This window comes from Anolis sagrei, chromosome 3, assembly GCF_037176765.1.
Source record: "Anolis sagrei isolate rAnoSag1 chromosome 3, rAnoSag1.mat, whole genome shotgun sequence".
Taxonomy (NCBI): Eukaryota; Metazoa; Chordata; class Lepidosauria; order Squamata; family Dactyloidae; genus Anolis; species Anolis sagrei.
Window position 1 is genome coordinate 46,968,746 of NC_090023.1, and position 19,771 is coordinate 46,988,516.

General features: G+C 38.1%; 1 protein-coding gene and 1 long non-coding RNA gene across 2 annotated transcripts in view; one reads left to right on the forward strand and one right to left on the reverse strand.

Moving 5' to 3' along the window:
- The window catches only part of CIP2A (cellular inhibitor of PP2A), a 31,923-nt gene extending 17,354 nt beyond the window's left edge, over positions 1-14,569 (reverse strand). The window contains exons 1-10 of the mRNA XM_060770658.2: positions 14,334-14,569; positions 10,659-10,806; positions 9,747-9,859; positions 7,921-8,015; positions 5,506-5,602; positions 3,544-3,666; positions 3,131-3,276; positions 2,208-2,283; positions 1,135-1,359; positions 375-534 (exon numbers count right to left, since the gene is read on the reverse strand). Of these exons, the coding sequence (XP_060626641.2) occupies positions 375-534; positions 1,135-1,359; positions 2,208-2,283; positions 3,131-3,276; positions 3,544-3,666; positions 5,506-5,602; positions 7,921-8,015; positions 9,747-9,859; positions 10,659-10,806; positions 14,334-14,435 (1,285 nt within the window). The 5' untranslated portion in view covers positions 14,436-14,569. The remainder of the gene's footprint in view (positions 1-374; positions 535-1,134; positions 1,360-2,207; positions 2,284-3,130; positions 3,277-3,543; positions 3,667-5,505; positions 5,603-7,920; positions 8,016-9,746; positions 9,860-10,658; positions 10,807-14,333) is intronic.
- Positions 14,570-14,595: 26 nt separating this feature from the next.
- On the forward strand, positions 14,596-19,089 carry LOC137096711 (uncharacterized). Its single transcript, XR_010909633.1, has 2 exons — positions 14,596-14,755; positions 18,651-19,089. It is a non-coding gene; the product is annotated as an uncharacterized lncRNA (long non-coding RNA).
- The last annotated feature ends 682 nt before the right edge of the window (positions 19,090-19,771 follow it).

Consider the following 19,771-nt stretch of genomic DNA (forward strand, 5'->3'; position numbering starts at 1 on the left):
AAGTTCACTGGTCATCTTTTTATACATTTTATATTTTATACATTTGTATACATTTTATACAACTATACATTTTAAAGAAAAATCATGTTTTAAACCAGCATCCCACAGTATATCTGATAACTAGAGAATACTCTCTATCTACTTTTCAGCAACTCACAATATAATAAATATGGTCCTTTAGCCAAAAAGCTCAAACAGGAACATATAGTTTAAGTGGCTTTCATTTGTGTCTAAATACCAGACAAGGTATCTTCTATAGATTGCTCAGACAACATTTTGGTCCTAAAGCAAATTGATTTCTTCCAAGTTTATTTCGCAAAAGAGCACTTTCTTGACAAACTTAATCATCACAATAAAACTTGCTTCAAGGATATTTATCAAGATATCAATGGCTCTGATCATTCTTTCACATTTCTTCTTTGCCAACACATCTTCCATTGTATGATCTGGGCAATGAAGATGGTCAAGGAGAACAGGCAGGAGAAGATCCACAAAGCGCTCTGCTGTAGTACTATTACCGGTATCTATGACATCCTGTGGCAGAAATAATAAATGAAGTGTGAATACTAAATTGCAGATTAAGATGTTATTCTATCTCAGCTGCCAAATCTGACTTCTTAGTCTAAAACTATTCAGTCTTCACATCATATCTTTAACACAGAATGCTTTCCCACTATTTTTGATTTTTCATTACAGGATATATCGAGAGAATCCTATGCTGGTTCAGTTTTAATTGTAATTGTTGTGCACACAACATCTAACTTATAATTTTTCAGACCCAAAACAGATTTTGAAACAGTAATTTAACTCACATGTAATAGCTGCAGAATTGACTTACAAAACCATATAGAAATCTAGGATATAGGCCAAATCAGCAGCTTAAACTTAATCTCTTTCCTAAATAAATTTAGATATGAACATTTTTTGTCCTAATAAACACTTACCTTTATATAAAACCATCAGCAACATTCAACTGGATGGAAGCCAGTACCATGTCTACTATAACATGTCACTAGTGAAAAGGATAATAAATTGCATTTTCTGTGTACATAGTTCAGACAGTACATCAAATGCTCACTTTGTCCAATGAATGGACTTGAACCTATTCAGATCCACTAATAAAAAAATAGATACCTCAAGTATCTCTTTGAACAGCTCCAAGGCCAGATTTGAGCATTTTTCAGATGCTTCCAATGGTTGGTTTGACCAATGTACTAAGACAACAGATGGCTCTGAAGGTTTCGATCGAGTTGCAAGTCTTGAACTTCCACTGCTTGCTTTATTTGGTTCCAATATTGCTTGACGCAAAGTATGACGAAGTTCTGTTACTGAACAGAAGGCAAGGAGTAACTCTAACACCTGAATGAAATGCATAAAAATAAAAATATTTTTCTTATCTTCACGGCAAAATCCTTCTTATAGTAATGGAGAAGGGTATTTTAGAGTATTGTAAAACATCATTTTGGGATCTAAATGCAATAGCAACAAAAGACTTAACTCAAACAAATTCCTTGAAAAAACACCCTGAGTTCTTCCACAGATAAAGCAACAACTACAGAATGGCAGAGCAAACCTATATATGAATTGTCTTGTGGACATAGGATTCACCAACATGAAAAGGAGCTATGCACAGTAAAACCCACACATCTACACAGAAAACAACATAGAAAGAACAAATGTATTTGCTGAGGACTACTCAGTAGCAATTTAGCTATCTCAACAATTGTATGTAAGGAAAATGAAGTTTCCCTAATTCTTTGGCACATTCTATGACAATTCATTCAGCAAACTATTTTTAAAGTAACAGAAGCCATGAGTATGAAGTTTAATGCCACTATAACAATAAAACTACATGATGAAAACCGAGCCTAACAAGCCAATATCTTCAACATTCTTAAAGGTTTATAGCATGCCAAAGTACGATGTTTAGTTCCTGGAGAGCTAATATAGAATTAAATGTTGAAAAATTTAGAGTAGTTTCTCAAGCTGTGCTCCTTTTGGACTTCCACAATTCTTAACAGCTGGTAAGCTGGCTAGGATTTCTGGGAATTAAAGTCCAAAACATCTGGAGGAGCACAGTTTGAGAAACACTGATTTAGAATACAAATTTTGTACAAAGTATATAATGCTAACCCTCAATTGGGAAAATAGCTTAGAAAGATTTTGTTGAAAGTATACAATTGTGTGCCTGCTCATTTATAAATTACCTTTGCTGATGAATCAGCATCCCTCCCATGAAGGAGGCCTAATACTTGACTTAGGCAGGAGGTAAAATGTTCATACCTGTATTGTTTAGCAAGAAATAAAGAATCAATGTTGACATTTGTCCTATATTTATAAGAGACAAAGGAAAATGAGATCTTCAAAGAGATGAACAATAATCATTGTTGATTCTCATCTTGAATATTTATTATTTAATATAATTCAATGTCATAAGAGAAATGAATGGACTCCCAAGGTTCAAAAAGACTAAATTTTGTTCAGATACTCATACTGTGCCTAATGAGCAAAACAATAAAATACTCCTTTCCCTATACAAGTAGCTCTTTCACTTCCCCATTGTGTAATGCTTATAGAAGGAAGCCTCTAATTTAGAATATAGTTTCCCATATCATCTACAGTAGGAAACTATGCTTAGCAGCTTTGAGAAAAGACCAGATATTAAACTAACTTTAGTGTTCCCAATTGTTTCAAAACTATTTATGGACAGAATGAAAAATTATGCTTGGAGACTTCTGAATAAATTGTAGCTCTTGGCTGCATGTTCATTATTCAGCCTTAAAACGTTACTAAAGCTATTCTGATGACTTCAAACATAGAAGTACATGAAGGGTATTAAGAGTATCTCATGAACAGTATGCATTTATAACATTTTATGACACTTTAAAGTTAGGTTGAAATCTGAAAACAAATGATTCGAAACTGGATCTATATTGTTGATGAGATGGCCAAAGATTCAGTTGCCTATCTATGTTTAAACGAAAGCCTATGCATAGGACTAAAAGGAAAGGGTTGGACCAAAAAGAAGAAGAAGCAATGTCATAATGTATTCAGTAGGGCAAAATGTACTAGAAATGCAAAAACTCAAAGACAAAACAGAATATTGGTAAATATATTTTAAAAATCGTACTTTGTAAGATAATCTGCAATTTTTGGATTTTTCAGCAGGTCCATGAGCAGATCAACAGAATATTTCCTTGTTAGTGTTCCATCCCCATTCACAAGAATGTTGAATATTAATTGGAAAGTCTGATGAATATTCCTGGAATGAAAAAGCTAAACAAACAATCCTAATCAACAACCATATGGATTTTACCGACATTGCAGAGCAAGTTATATCAAGGCAAACTTTTGAAAAATGAAATACGGAAGTATTAACTATGATTCAATGGGTTTGGAAAAGACATAAAAAGGAGAATGGGAAGACTATTTAACTTGTCTTGAATGTCGAGGTAATTGCACATCCAGGCATGCATAATATGTGAGATTAACATGATAGATGTTAAGAGTTTCTTTTAGAACAGAATAAACATTCATCCTTACCTTTTCTCCAACTTCTTCATTTAATGTAAGACTTGATAATATTGAAAGTGCAAATACGACCATTGTTAGACTACTGTGAGCCAAAAAACTGATCAGAGTGCGATAGAAGCTCTTCACATTGGTCTAGCACAGAGAACAGAAAAATATTCATAAGAAAAGTATTAAGAATACACTGCAACTTAAATCAATACATTTTATGCTACACAGTTTTCAAAAACTGAATTTGTGTTTATCAAGTATCATACTCATAAAAATCAGCTGGACAATAAAAAAGAAATACCAAAAACTACAACATAAACAGGTAAAACCCAACATTTAAACTCTATAGAAAAAAGGAGAAAAGAAAGGAGAAAGAGAAGAAAAGAGGAAAAGAAGACTTCCCACTGTTTTAAATACTTTATTATACATCCTTCAATTCTTTAATTGTGAGAAAAGGTTAGTTTTCAAAACCCACAAAAGATGTTTCCACTCTTTCAATTTATCTTCCAATCAACAGCCACTTAAGCAAACAATATTAACTCTTTTTACTATCTTTTTAAGCCATATTTCATCATGCCCTTGAAATAGCACAGTCACAAGTTTTATCTCAGAATTAGAATTACTCTTGACACTGCTTCAATTCTGGTCTTTAATCACTGCTCTTACTTTTTTGGAACATATTGGTAACTTAGAAATATCAGCTCTATTATCAAACAAAATGTGATGATATCCAAACATACTGCAGAGAAGGATCTTTCTTTTTTCTTGATTTTCTTTCGTAAAGAATTTGGTATCTCACTTTCTCAATTTCAATGAGGCAAGAGATGTCTTTACCATGTATGTAAAGATGGATGCCTAGGTCAAAGTTCTGTTCAACAGATATATTTGTGTAAAAATGTTTTTTATTTATTTATTTCGTACACTTTGTACCCTGCCCTTCTCACCCCCGAGGAGAGACTCAGGGCGGCCTCACAGCAAGCACCATTCGGTGGCAGCACAATCATAAAAACATTCAACAAATCCATTAAAACAACATTAAATAAAGAGTTGTTAAAAACACGCCAGTTAAAACCAAAGTTCATTGTCACTTCAAATTGCTTTTGTCTTCTTTACATTTGCTGCTATTCGATGATCAAATGCTTGGTCCCATAAACAAGTTTTGAGTTTCCTTCTAAAGGACAGGAGGGAGGTGGCCAATCTGATGTCCCTGGGGAGCAAATTCCATAGACAGGGGGCCACTGCTGAGAAGGCCCTGTCCCTCGTCCCCACCAATCGCATTTGCAACTGCAGTGGGATCAAGAGCAGGGCCTCTCCAGATGATTTTAAACTTCGCGATGGTTCGTAACAGGAGATAGGTTCCGTTTAGGGCTTTAAAAGTTAAAACCAGCCTTTGAATTGTGCTTGGTAGCAGATCGGCAGCCAGTGAAGCTGGCGTAACAAAGGAGTTGCATGCTCCCTTTACGCCGCTCTGGTGAGCAACCTGGCAACTTGTCCAACTCAAAATAGTTGGACAAGTAGTTACATATTCTCAAAATAGGTGTAGGTACAACTTTAAGCACAGCCAATCCTTCTGCCAAAAGGCATAGTATCTCTCCACTACCATCACTTGAATCCTGGGCTGTTCATGAAATCAAGACTGTAGAATCTGATTAGTAAGTGTACTCACAACTGTGAGATCCAGCATAACTACCATGGCATATTTGTACACCAAATAACCTTCCCTATAAATGCAGAGAATATTGGCCATGGAATGAAAGTGTGCCAAATTACCTAGACCATTTCTTTAAAATTCATTTCCTTCTATGTCCCTTGGAAGTAATTTTGAACTTATGATGTTGTAATAGTTCATGAATATGCTATCATTTCGCACATGCTCACTTAAAATGCTAAATTTACCAATGTTCAAATAAAGATATTCTCCTAGTTTTTCCTTATATCCAAAACAAAAACCAAGGAGAAATTTCACTTAAGGAGGTTTCTTACCAATGATTTGATGTGTGTTTGAATGGCAAGATTATGTCGACACAAATTTGCCAAAAGCCCCAGGCATGGTATAGTTAACTCATCTTCGGTAGATTGGCTAAAATAAAAGTCCAATGAGTAAGATGCTTGTTGTTTACAAAAAGCTATAAACTAATTTCATTATTCCCCAAAGAGACCTTCATACTGCTAAGAAATTGAACTGAAAAGGCTACTTTTTAAATCCTGCTCTGATGTTTATTTGATAGGTTTCCTCTGTTTATAGTATGATGTTTTCTTTACTACATTTAATGTAATAGATATTTGAAATTATGTTTCTTAGGTTATTTATTGTGTTATTTATTATGTTTATTGTCTTGTAAGCTTTGGTACTGACTGACCTTAAATAAAACAAATATAAGCAAAAAGAAACATGAAATGTATCATTGCATCAATTATGTCTTTTATTAAGCTAAAATGGTCTTAAGGGCTACATTGCAGAAATGGACCAACTAAGCTGCCCAAACGTATACTACATTACCCAAAAACATACAGCTATGAGTATCAGAGTGGGTTCAGTCAGGTCATCATTGAACAATTTATGAAAGAACAACCATGTATTAATATAATGTAATAGAATGTGCCGAGGGACTTCTGAAATACCAAGAACAAATGAAAAATTTCTGGGGGAAGGGATCTTCTGTTCTTTAGCCAAAGCCAATTTAGTAGAAATGTTTTTAAATATCACTGTTCTACAAATTTTCAGTTTTTCTCAATTGCGGAAACGAAATGTGCCGTTTCTTAATAAATTTAACATGCTGAATTCAAATATAATAATTAAATGTGTTAATTGGCTCTGGTTTTTATACAACAGCTATTTCAATTTTCTCCACAATAGGTAATTCGTTAATATTATGATAATGCGCCTAACCTTACTGCATGTATATAAACCGTGAATATTTACTAAATTTTAGTCAAATTATATTGCCAATAGTTTATACATGAGAAATATTTATTTAATTAGTCTATTGTTTATGTTTGTGCAGCAAGAAACTATATTAGTAGGCCTAATGCAGTTGAAAAGTCTAAAAGTTTAAATGTTGCTTTAATCGTGACTTTAGTTTATATCCTGTTTGCTTCTCTTGACTTTTCTTTTGTGTTCAAGAAAAGGATTGTCTCTTCCAATGCTCCAGCAGTAGTCTGACAGCATTGACAGAGTCCATTTGCCTTGGTATCTTTTTTCCATAGTGCTTTATTTACACACGTGCGAGGCATAACTACAGTAAAAGGAACAATGTAAAACGATGTTTAATGATACTGTCTCAGTCTTCAACTGACTGACCCTCACCGTTCAAAAGTCTGGTCTTATATAGGGCTTTCTGGCTTTTGCACACGGCACTAATACTGCGTCATCAAACTTTCTAGAGTATTCTAGAATCTTCCACAGTGTAAGTCGCAACATGCATTTCTTCAACCATACGTGATCACGTGATTGCTTATATCATAAAAACTAGAGCCAATATACATTTTTAAATGTCATTTTCGTTTTCAGCACCCCAAAATCATAAAAGAACAACTATTTTCAGGCCTGCAACTTTTTCTCTGTTGAACAGTGTATTAAGAGTTTTTTAGAATGCCTAATAAATTATTTCAGAGAAAGCACTCCTATATTTACTCCTGACCCCAATATTATTTCTATGTGGCAGTAAGTCTTCTATGTTGGAAGATGTACAGTATCACTGCTACAATTCCTTGTCTTGTTTTCTTTTTCACATTTCTTTTTATGGATATGAGTGCTTTCAGCTTTATGATTCTATATGTGCTGAGGATGAAATGAAGGACGAGGAGCCAAAATAATTTTCATTTTCTAAATTAGTTGTTTCTTCCGCTCCCCATAAACTGATGAAAGAAGCCCTGTACAGTTCAGGTGACCTTATAAATTCAGGACTCTATAGAATGATAGAAAAATGTAACAATAAATGAAAGTTTAAAATATGATTTTGAATAAATTATACTTTTAATATATCTAATAATAACTTTATTTTTGTACCCCGCCTCCATCTCCCCAACGGAACTTGGGGCGGTTTGCATATGGCACAATGTACATGGAACAACCCAAGAAATAAAAAATATAACCACAGCATATAAAACAATTATTTAAATTTAAAACAGCGCCCAATGACCTATGATGGCAACTGTCATAAAACATGGCCAACCGTAGCCAGGAGCAGGGGAATGGGATAGTGCAAGTTGTAGCGCATGTACTAGGGAATGGGACAAAAGTGCAGTGTTGTCATATGATGCTTTTATGCCAATCCAAGAAATAGGCAATACGTTTTATATTGTTAAAATGACTTTTAATCTGTATAGCAGGCTAATATAGCATTTTAATAAATTCTTTTCCGAAAAATCTTCAAAAAAGAAAAAGAAGTTACTTACATACGATTCAAAAGGAATGAAACCAAGTCATCAATATGAGCACAGGTGTGAAATACTCTTGAAGTATAGGTCAATTTCTGAAGCAGTTGAACACTCTGAGAAATAAAATGAAAACAAATAAAGGAAATAACAAAAAAGATTTATCTTAGCCTTGGATTCTGAAGAAAATTATTTCCTTTTATAAGACTAATTTCCATTCCACTTTGTGATGTGGAGATTAACAATATACTGTTTCAAAATGGTACCGAAATAATAATCCACTGTGTGCCTTATTATTGTTCCAGCTGATAAATCAGAACAGTCAAACCAAGATTTTAAACCACTCAAGTTCATCATACGAATCTTTACAAGCATTATTAGATAGGAATATACTTGCCTGACTAAACTACTGTTTCTTTCAGAGAATCTAATTAGTTATATTTTGGTTTTATAGCAAAGTCTCCAAATACAGTCACTTTATGACTTAATATTTGTAACATACCATAAATAAATGAAGTTGTACAGTCACTACATGTTTACTTGATTATTTGGTGGCCCCCTGACTTTGAAACACCCTCCCCAGGGTGATTAGGGAAACCCTCACACTGTCCTCCTTTCATAGGGAACTGACAACCTGGATGTTCCAGCAAGTTTTCGAGAACAATTCGTCCCTAGGTCATCAGACAGTCCTCTGTTCTGCACCTCATCCACTTCCCCAGCCCTATGATATACTGTTTGCATTATCCCTCACTCAACCCTTTTTAATTGATTAGGTCCATTTTTAGCACTCCTTGGCACTGGTATTGTTGAACCTTGCCTGATGGAACTCCCATGTATTCGGTTATATATTTTATTTTAGTGTGTTTTATCAGGGTTTTTTTTTATGTTTTTACTTTATTTTTATTTTATTTCTATTTTGATTAATAAGTTATAGTTATGGTATTTTCTATTGTCGAATATGTTTTGTCCTGATGTAAACTGTTTGTATTGTTTTTCTTTGGGCATTGAATGTTTGCCATATTTATTCGAAACTGCTCTTAGTTCCTTCAGGGAGATAAGAGACTCTATAAAGTTTATTATTATTAATAGTATTACTACTACTACTTTTTATAGTTATCTTAAACCATATAGAAATGTAAACAAAATTGTGCCATGGCTGTACTGATGTAATTCAAGACAGCCAGTGAGACTTTTTTTTTGTAAAGAATTAAAACCACAAGACTACGAATGTAAATGTGCACATATATTGGGAATCTTACAATATCTGGCATTGTAGACATTGTTTCACATTTAATTCAGAGCATCATTCAAAGACACAAAAAAAAATCTATCAGGCTGAAGTAAGTAGGCCTGCATATCTTCGTCACCTGCTATTTATGGCAATTCCATACATTTCATGTTATTTTCATAGGCAAGGAATATTCAGATGTGGGTTTGCCAGATCTTTTCCCTGAAATCCAAAAAAGCTTCAAAACCCAAATTTGTGACTTATTTGCCCTATGATGGTTCAATGTACACAAACTTTGTTTCATGTTCAAAACCGTTAAAACACTGTGCATAAAATGACCATATGTATAAAGTGTACGTGAAACACAAATCATTTTCGTCTTTCAGCTTGAGTCTCAGCTCCAAGGTATCTCAGTATCTATATGCAAATATTCCAAAATCTGAAAATTTCCAACATACTTCTTGTCCCAAGCATTTTGGATAAGAGATACTATGATCTCATTTTCTACAGCACATGGCATTTGTTGGATGTGACTAGTCTGCCTCAAAATCCTATACAGGAGACTAACTCAATTCTAAAACTGTTATTATATAAATTATTAACCATTGTATTTTCTTACCTGGAGTAATATTGGCTCAATAGGGTTGCTAGGACTTCGAAGAATCACACCTGCCAGAACACTACACAGATTGTAAGTATTCTGAAGAGCTTCTCTGGTCTCATTGTCTAGAACTAATAGGTAAACATATATAAACATTTGATCAAAATATGTATGATTACAAATATGAGAAGTACCATGTCTACAACAATTAAAGGGATCAGCTTTTAGTGATTATAAGTCAGGAAAAGCAATATATTGTTCTCTCCATTTCAATTATAACTTTTCTAATATTGTATATCTTAAGATAATTATGCTATATCTCTTGAATTGACATTTTTAATATTCTAAACACAAGATAAATAACTCCATCAAGAAGATGCTCCAGTTGTGCATGCATTTCGAGCTTTATATATTTGAAACAAGTTTGTTCCTATCTTAAAACCAATGAAAAAGTGATAATCTACTCCTTTCCAGCTGCACAGACATCACGAGGAAGTTAGATATCAATCAATTCTATGTGTTACACCATATTCTCTCATTAGCTATGAAAAATGTTATATATGCAACATAAATATTTGTATTATTATTTGATTACATGTGTTTAGTCAGTCTATAGAATTAAAATCATTTAAAATTAAATGCAAAAAAAAAAATATCTACAGAATAGCATATTATTGAAAGCCCTTATTGTGAGTTTCCAAATTCTGATGGAAAAAAGGTCACCTGGTGACAGAAGAACAACAAGAGGAGATCAATCCTAGGGCCCTTCCAGACAGGCCCTATATCCCAGGATATGAGTCTGCACTACCAGATAATCTGAGATAAACAGAAAACTTGGGATGGGATTCTGGGATATAGAGCCTGTCTGAAACGTCCCCTAGACTACCCTGGAAGATATCCTACCAGTCAGAAGCAGCTTTTAAGGCTCACCTAGTTGAGAGAGCAAGCCCACAACACTCAAGGCTAGTGATGGGCTTATATTTGGGTCTTCAATGAGCTCTACTAAACAGCTCAGGCATTCACTTGGTAAAATCTGATTTGAAGCAAAGAATTTTGTCAGCTTCAGTCCTGAGATGACCTGAAACAAGAAGAATCATTTTGGTAGAAACTTGATAGTAATACAGACACAAGAAAGTCCTTAAACAGTCTGTTTAGCATTCCTTGCAAATCAGCCTGTTTATAGTTCCTTGCAAATGCTAATTTATTATAAGTTAACGTTTGGCTTTTATGTCTGTTTCCTACTCTCAGGGCCATGTACAAATTTCTGAGGCATAAAGGGGTCAGAAGTGGAAAAGGTTTAAGAAGCCCTGTTACCTCTGGGGGGAGTGCATGGGAAATGGGTGATACACACATAAGGAATATAGTGCCATTTAAGCTAAAGTGACTATTGAGATAAGACTCTTATGGAAAAAGTTTGCTAACTGAATTAATATATCAATAAAATAATAATTAAAAAAGAAGCCCAGTTACTAGCTTCTCTGTGAGAATGTCATTGGGAACCTTGTCAAAGGCCTGACTGAAATCGGGATATGCTACATCCACAGCATTCCCTTCATCTACCAAGCTTGTAACACTATTTTAAAAAAGAAAATATGGTTTGTTTGGCATGAGGTTTTGGGTTTTTTTTTTTTTAGAAACCGATGTTGGCTTTTGATTATGGCATTCTTTTCTAAGTGTTTATTACATAACAAGTTACATCTCCACTCAGAAGCGCTCGATGGGTTTTAAACCAAAGGAAAGGAATTTGTGTTTTGTTCAGCACACAGGGCTCTTAGAACAGCTCATGATAAATGTTATTGATTAAAGCAACCTCCCACAAATTTAAGTTACCGGCTTCAATTCAAATTCAATTCCAGACAGCCTGGAACAACAGCTAAGAATGCTGGGAACCAGAGCCCAAAGCACCTGGAAGACAAGGGGCCCTTCCACCCAGAATATCAAGGAAAGAAATCCAACAATATCTGCTTTGAACTGGGCTATCTGAGGGCCCTTCCAGATAAACCCTATATCCCAGGATCTGATAGGTCAACAGGCAACTTAAGGACACACATAGACAAGGATTAGAGATAGTAGGAAATTACACTTTCCAATTCATAGCAGAACTTCCCGGCGGATGTCAGGTGGTGCAATGTCGCCCTAGGGCTGAGAATTGCGGTATATAAGCGCAGTAAATAAATAAATAAATCTCTTTTTTTTCAAATTTCAGGAATATAGTAAAGTGTTTTGTAATGACCAGTTGATCCAAATAACTGTCAACTCAACTGGAAGCTGTGGCTCTCCAAGGCAGTGACATCTCCAGCTCATCCCTTGTTTGGGTATCAGCCAGCACGTCAACGACTTAAATCACGAAATAGTTTTCTTAGATCTACAGACACTCGCTGGAACACCTCAGCAAGCGAGAGTCCAAAAGTGGCAGGCTCAAACCCAGCACCTCAATCCGTGGGTGATACCAGATGACAGATCCTGGGATATAGGGCCCTTCCACACAGGCCCTATATCCCAGGATCTGATCCCAGGTTTTCTGCTTTGAATCGAATTATGTGAGTCTGCACTGTCAGATGAACTGGGATAACCAGAAAACCTGGAATCAGATCCTAGGATATAGGGCCGGTCTGGAAGGGCCCCGAGTCCACACTGTCATATGATGGTTGAATAAAAAGCAATGCCTCCACCTTCGAAACTTGTCAATAGATAGCAGTACTGGTAGCCAGTACAGTTCCATTTTGGTGGGAAGCCTTAGCATTAAACAGTTGTGTTGTTAAAGTGCGAAGCATGGAACCCTGCAGAGATGGTCGGTCAATGCGACTTAAGCAACGTGCAGTCATTTAATTCCTGACAGCAGGTGTCACCTCAACATCTTTAAACTTACTCGCCCAACGACTCAGTTCTCACATTAACACAATCACCATAAACAGCTTGCATTCTCTGATGAATCTCCTTAGGGGTGCCACCTTCTGCTGTCAAGAATTCAATGACTGCACGTTGCTTGTCACATTGACCAACCACCTGCACAGGGTTCCATGCTTCGCACTTTAACACAACCATTCAATGATAAGGCTTCCCGCCAAAATGGAACTGCAGAGGAGCATCTACTGAACAAGCCAGTACCTGCCACATACCAGTACTGCCATATGTTGAGTTACGACAGTGGAGGCATTACTTTTCATTCAACCCTCATATATCCCAACTCAAAGCAGGAAATGTGGGATTTTATTCAGCAGTGTGGATAAGGCCAAAGTTTGGGAAACAGTGGATTAAAACACGACTCTGCCCTCAAAGAAGTCAACAATGCTAAAAAAAAGAAAGAACCCACAGGAGGATTCTAAAGGAAAGCTGTTTTTCTGAACAGCAGACAAATAGTACCCGTTAAAAGACTGATCACTTGAAAGATCAGGGAGAGCTTTGAAAGATCATAAGTATGAATCATTAAATTCGGCTGTTGTAGGTTTTTTCGGGCTATATGGCCATGTTCTAGAGGCATTCTCTCCTGACATTTCGCCTGCATCTATGTGGAAGCTCTAGGTGCTCTTACTGTCTATTACAGGGAAAACCAACTGATCCCTAATCCATCTAAAACACAGACATGTGCCTTTCACATTAAGAACAGACAAGCATCCTGAGCTCTGAGGATTACCTGGGAAGGAATCCCACTGGAGCATTGCTGCACACCCAAATACCTGGGAGTCACTCTGGACCGTGCTCTGACCTACAAGCATTGCCTGAATATCAAGCAAAAAGTGGGCGCTAGAAAAAATATCATACGAAAGCTGACTGGCACAACCTGGGGATCACAACCAGACACAGTGAAGACATCTGCCCTTGTGCTGTGCTACTCTGCTGCTGAGTATGCATGCCCAGTGTGGAACATATCTCACCACGCTAAAACAGTGGATGTGGCTCTTAATGAGACATGCCGCATTATCACAGGGTGTCTGCGCCCTACACCACTGGAGAAATTACACTGCTTAGCCAGCATTGCACCACCTGACATCTGCCGATAGTCAGGTAGCAGCCAATAGTGAATGGACCAAGGCAGTGACATCTCCAGCTCATCCCTTGTTTGGGTATCAGCCAGCACGTCAACGACTTAAATCACGAAATAGTTTTCTTAGATCTACAGACACTCGCTGGAACACCTCAGCAAGCGAGAGTCCAAAAGTGGCAGGCTCAAACCCAGCACCTCAATCCGTGGGTGATACCAGATGACAGACTCCCCCCTGGGCAGACAGAAGACTGGGCGACTTGGAAGGCGCTGAACAGATTGCGCTCTGGCACCACGAGATGCAGAGCCAATCTTAAGAAATGGGACAAGCATCCTCAGAGGTTGTGATGTCGTTTAAGGATATTTAATCATTTAATTTGCAACAATTAATAATGTAAAGATCACAATTAGTCATTGTTTATAATAGTTGCCTATTGATAAAGAGGGCGAGGAGACTTAGACCAGGCCTCCTCAAACTGCGGCCCTCCAACTCCCACTGAACAAGCAGGCGAGGGCTTCTGGGAGTTGGAGGCCCCAAGAGCGGGAGGCCTGCCTCGGACAGAGAGGCCGAAGGAAGGATGGAAGGAAGCCCCCTCCTCCTCCCGAACTCCTGCTCTTCCTACCTCCAGGCTCCGCTGCAGGAGCGCCGCGTTGGGCTGGGTGCGAGCCGCCCGGTACTGAGAGGCCGCCAGGAGCAGCGACTTCATGCAGGCCGAGGCGTCCATGCCGCCGCGGAGCGCCAGTATCACCAAACTTGGGCTCCCGGTCTCTCTTTCACTCTCCCGAAATCGTATTTGGCGCCTTGGCCGCCATTTTGAGGCCGCGACCGACCACGACGACGCCCCTCGGGAGCACTTCCGCCCAGCCTGGTGCATGCTGGGAAGGCGCGAGGCGGCTGCCTGATCTGAGGAGCGCGCGCCTTCCTCCAGGCAGCAGAACCAATGCAGTTGGAGGAATGCCCTTGGACTTCTAAGGCCTTGCAAGACTACAAATCCCACAATTCCATGTCAGCTCAAGTGGTATCAACCTGCATTCATTCTACAGTGTAGGTGCACCCTCAGTCTCCAAAGTGAGGCACTTAAAAGTGGTGCCAAAGCTGCATTAGCATAGTAATTCAGGCATGGGCAAACTTCAGCCTTCCCACAACTCCTAACAGCCTCAGCTCCTTTCCTTTTCCCCTCAGGGGTCTGAAGCTGTTAGGAATTGTGGGAGTTGAAGTTCAAAACTTCTGGAGGGCCAAAGTTTGCTCATGCCTTATCTAGGTAAAGGTTTAAGTCTAGTCATGTCCGACTGAGCGTTGGTTTTATCTCAATTTCTGAGCCGAAGAGCCGGTATTGTCCACAGACACCTCCAAGATCATGTGGCCAGCATGACTGATAGTATGATAGCTGGGTCCAGAAGCTCCCAAGTGTTAAGGAGATGATGCAAAGATGATAAATAAGGGAAAAGAGAGGGCAGAGTGAGAGCAGAGAGAGCGAAGGAAGGATAGAAAGGAGGGGACGCTTAGGATAAGGGTTAGGGCAAAGTTCAGGATTTGGGTTAGGGTTAAGGTTAGGGTACGGGTAAGGTTTAGGATTTGGGTTAGCATAAGAGTTAGGGCAGGGGTCCTCAAACTAAGGCCCGTGGACCAGATGTGGCCCTCCAAGGTCATTTACCCGGCCCTCGCTCAGGGTCAACCTCAGTGAAATTATTTGAAAGCACACAACAAGAACAACAATCCTATCTCATCAGCCAAAAGCAGGCCCACACTTCCCATTGAAATACCAAAAAAAAAAAACCAATAAGTTTATATTTGTCAGTATTGTTTTAAAGTGTTTTTTGCATTACAAATAAGATATGTGCAGTGTGTATAGGAATTCATTCTAAATGTTTTTTTCAAATTATTATCCGGCCCTCCAACAGTTTGAGGGACTGTGACCTGGCCCTCTGTTTAAAAAGTTTGTGGATCCCTGGGTTAGGGTAATGTTTAGGGTTTGGGTTAGGGCAAGGTTTTGGGTAAGGGGTTAGGGTTAGGCTTACGGTACGGTTCACGGTTAGGGTAAAGATTAGGGTTTCACCATTAAAGAACTCTTACATTCCTTCTATATTATCTGTCTTCGGCCTGGCTTACATTAGCTAAGTCTCTCTTGCACAAACAGCACTCCCGAACAAGCGATGCGGCATCTCTGTAACACTCGGAGCTTCCGGACCCAGCTATCATATTATTTCCAACATGACTGCATGGAGCGTTGTTACAGTCCTACCAGAATGGTACCTATTGATCTACTCATTTGCATGTTTTCGAACTGTTAGGTTGACAGAAGCTGGGGCTAACAGCAGGAACTCACACAACTTTCCTGATTCGAACAGCTGACCTTTCAGTCAACAAGTTCAGCAGCTCAGCGGTTTAACCCACTTCAGGCATGTGGGCCCCCTGTGATGCATTGGGTTAAACCGCTGAGCTGCTGAACTTGTTGATTGAAAGGTCAGCTGTTCGAAGAATTAATGCTGTTTGGCACCTCTTTACCTGCCAATGCTTAAGTTTTAAAGAATCCTGGGATTTTTAGTTTTGTGAGGCACCAACACTCTGGAAGCAAAGGTCTTGTAAAACCGAACCCTCAGGATTCAATGGCATTGAGATACGGCAGTAAAAGTGGTGTCAAACTGCATCAATTTCCTCAGTGTAGATGCACACATCTTTGAGGATTCCTTGCCTAAGCAACAAGGCCACCCCAGATTTTATATTCTGTCACCTTCATGAGAGTTTAGCCTTCCTTTTTTATTTGATTTCTTAATGCAGCTGCGCTCTTCTCCTTTCAGTTCTCAGGGACCCATATTTATGTATAGTTTATTTATATAGTTTTTGCCACAAAAATACAGTAGTATTGAATATGTTGCAAGTTGCCACAGAACTTTATTTTTCTACCCTGCCTCCATCTCCCCAAGGGGACTTGGGGCGGCTTACATGGGGCCAAGCCCAAGCAACATATAGTTAAAAGCAAAAAGAACAACAAATTAAAATAGCACAAAACAGCGTAACAGTAATAAACAAGTATCAAGCAACAGCAGACCAATTTTGGAGGGAGGAAGGAGGCCAACATACGAACTGATTAAAGGATAAATGGTTCAATAAGGTGGGCGAAACATATAATGGCACAGGAGATATCATGGAAACAGAGCTGAAACTGTGAAGACTATTGTGGGTAATAATGAATCCCCTTTCAATAGCACTCTGCACATCTACTGTAGTAAAAACAAGAGTTCTTCGTTTTCTTATGTTTCTTCATTGCGGTGGTCATCCATAGACTCTACAGATAGGGATTTTGTATTGGCACCATTCTGCTATTTTTCTGTTGTTTTTTAATTCATTTATAAACTTCCCTGAGAAATTTGCAACAGGAAAGTATAGGGAATCCCCAAGTTATGAGCAAGGGAGGTTCTGTAAGTTTGTTCTTAAGTTGTCTTTGGTTCTAAGATGGATCAGATTTCTTTTTAAAGTGTAACTCCAGCCAGGATATATATTTAGAGAGAGAGAGAGAGAGGTGGAGCCCCCAGTGGTGCAGTGGGTCAAAGCGCTGAGCTGTTGAACTTGCTGACTGAAAGGTTACAGGTTTGGATCTGGGGAGCGGCATGAGCTCCCGCTGTTAGTCCCAGCTTCTGTCAACCTAGCAGTTCGAAAACATGCAAATGTGAGTAGATCAATAGGTACCGCTCCACCGGGAAGGTAACAGCTCTCCATGCAGTCATGCTGGCCACATGACCTTGGAGGCGCCTACAGACAATGCCGACTCTTTGGCTTAGAAATGGAGAGGAGCATCACCCCCCCCCCCCAGAGTTGGACACAACTGGATTTGGACTTAATGTCAGAGGGGAACCTTTACCTTTACTATAGGTATAGATATATATGTATATGTATATTCTGGCTGGAGTTATACTTAAAAATGCATGCTTTGGATAGCATAGGGAAGGATTAACTCCCCTGTGGTCTTTGTTTTGCGCTCCGTGCTAAACATTGCAGAAGATTTCACCTCACTTTATGTCCTTGTGAGAATTGGATTTTGAAAATTTTGACTTGTTACGGAAACAAAGATTACTGAGAAAGCTTCAGTGGAGACATCTCCCCCCCCCCCCCCCATGATAACTGTCATGAGCAAATTTTTCTTCCAAGGGGAAGATTTCTCTCACTTCCAGTTGTCTCACTCCCCATAACCATTTTGATTGCAATTGTTTTCCAACTTATTTTTATTAAGAATAATTTGGCTCCGAGAGGTTGGAGTGTGAAGAAAGTTTGTAAAATCATGATAGGTTTATATCAAAAGTGTGAGAACAATATGAGAAGGAAAGTAGGAAAGGAAAGAGACGGGGGTTGGGGAGTGGGAAGTTGAAAAAAGGTAGTAATAACAAAATAAATTAAGGGGGGGGGGGGGCAAGAAGAAGTTGCATGTAACTTCCAGGCTGTTTTAGGTTGTGTTAACCTAAGAACTTTTTTCTATTGTGTTGCAATTATTTCCTATTACATCATTGTCTAGTGAATTTGCATGATCTGTAAGTGTTCCTGAAATAACCTCCATATTTCTTTGGTCAACTGTACACTTACCTTTGATTTATAGAACTGTGTTATATGGCAGTGTAGACTCATATAATCCAGTTCAAAACAGATAATGTGGATTATCTGCTTTGATAATCTTGATTATATGGCAGTGTAGAAGGGGCCCAGAAATCAGTGAGATGTTATCAGATAGTGTAACTTTTTACAATAATAATAATAATAATAATAAGACTTTATTTATATTTTGCCCTATCTCCCATAGGGAGATACAGTTATATTGAGATCCCTTTAGTGGTAATTTCATCCAGCTGTTTTATCTGTCCATTTGGAATTACTCCAGAGTGCAATTACTACTAGAACCCAAGTTGTCTTCTATTTATTTGTTTCTTTCTTTCTTTCCTTTCCGCCCCAGGAACTTACCAATGTTGAATCCAGCTAAAAGTTCACATTGTTGAAACATACAAAACTTAAAATAGGATTATCAATATAATTAAAAACATTTAAAGAGTTCCCATTTTAAAAAAATATAACAGATATATATATATGCATTTGAGCACATTAGTGAAGTCCCTTGTCCCATAAGCAAACAGTCTTCAAGGGGCTGCTGAACCATGCACAGTCTTCACTTGGCTACAGATGGCTAGCAAGGAAGGAGATGATCTAGCAAGGGTTTCCATGGACTCTCTCCAATGTTTCAGATGTACGAGTGAGAACGAAGGGACCCAGAAAAGAGTTTCTTCAGAAGACGCCAAAACCTGAATTCAAAATACACGTTCCAGTGACATGGACCTTGTATGCATGTTGTGTCTCTGTACAATAAACGCCTGGCTGCTGTCCAGTGATTTTTTATATATATAAAATCTGAACTTGTCCTTATCTTCAATCTTATGACTGAAAGAAGAGCACTTGAGGGAGCAGGTTAGGTGTCAGCTGTTATTTCCTGTGGCCACAGATGTCTTAATAAAACAACATAACCGTGCTAATACACTAAACCAATATGAAAGTGTTAAATCCTGTTTTCATCACCTTCTGTCACACTGTTGTACATAGAATGTGCATTCAGCAGCCAACATACCCATGCTTTAATGTCACAAACGCCAGTATTTCTTAAATCTGGTTGATGAAGAGTGAAATTTGCATTACAAAACATGATTTTCTAAAATCCAGAAAATATAAAGAGCATTTTGTATCACTATGGAAGAATATAATGAAATACACCAGTAAAAAATGTTTGTGCACATTCCTGCAGAAGAGAAGTAATAGATAGTATGAGTAAATGCTGAAAGGAGAAAAAAAATGTCCCATAACATGTCTGTGGCTGGATCTATGCTGCCCTATATCCTAGGATTTGGTCCCAGATTATTGGTTTAGCCCAGATTAACTGGCAGTATAATCCAGTTCAAAGCAGTATAGATTTGTATAATCCAGATTGGGTCCTGGGCTATAAGGCAATGTAGATCTAATCTATGTTAGTATTATTCCAAGGGAAGAGAACATGCATACCACTCACAAGATATGAAGGCCTGGGGTAGA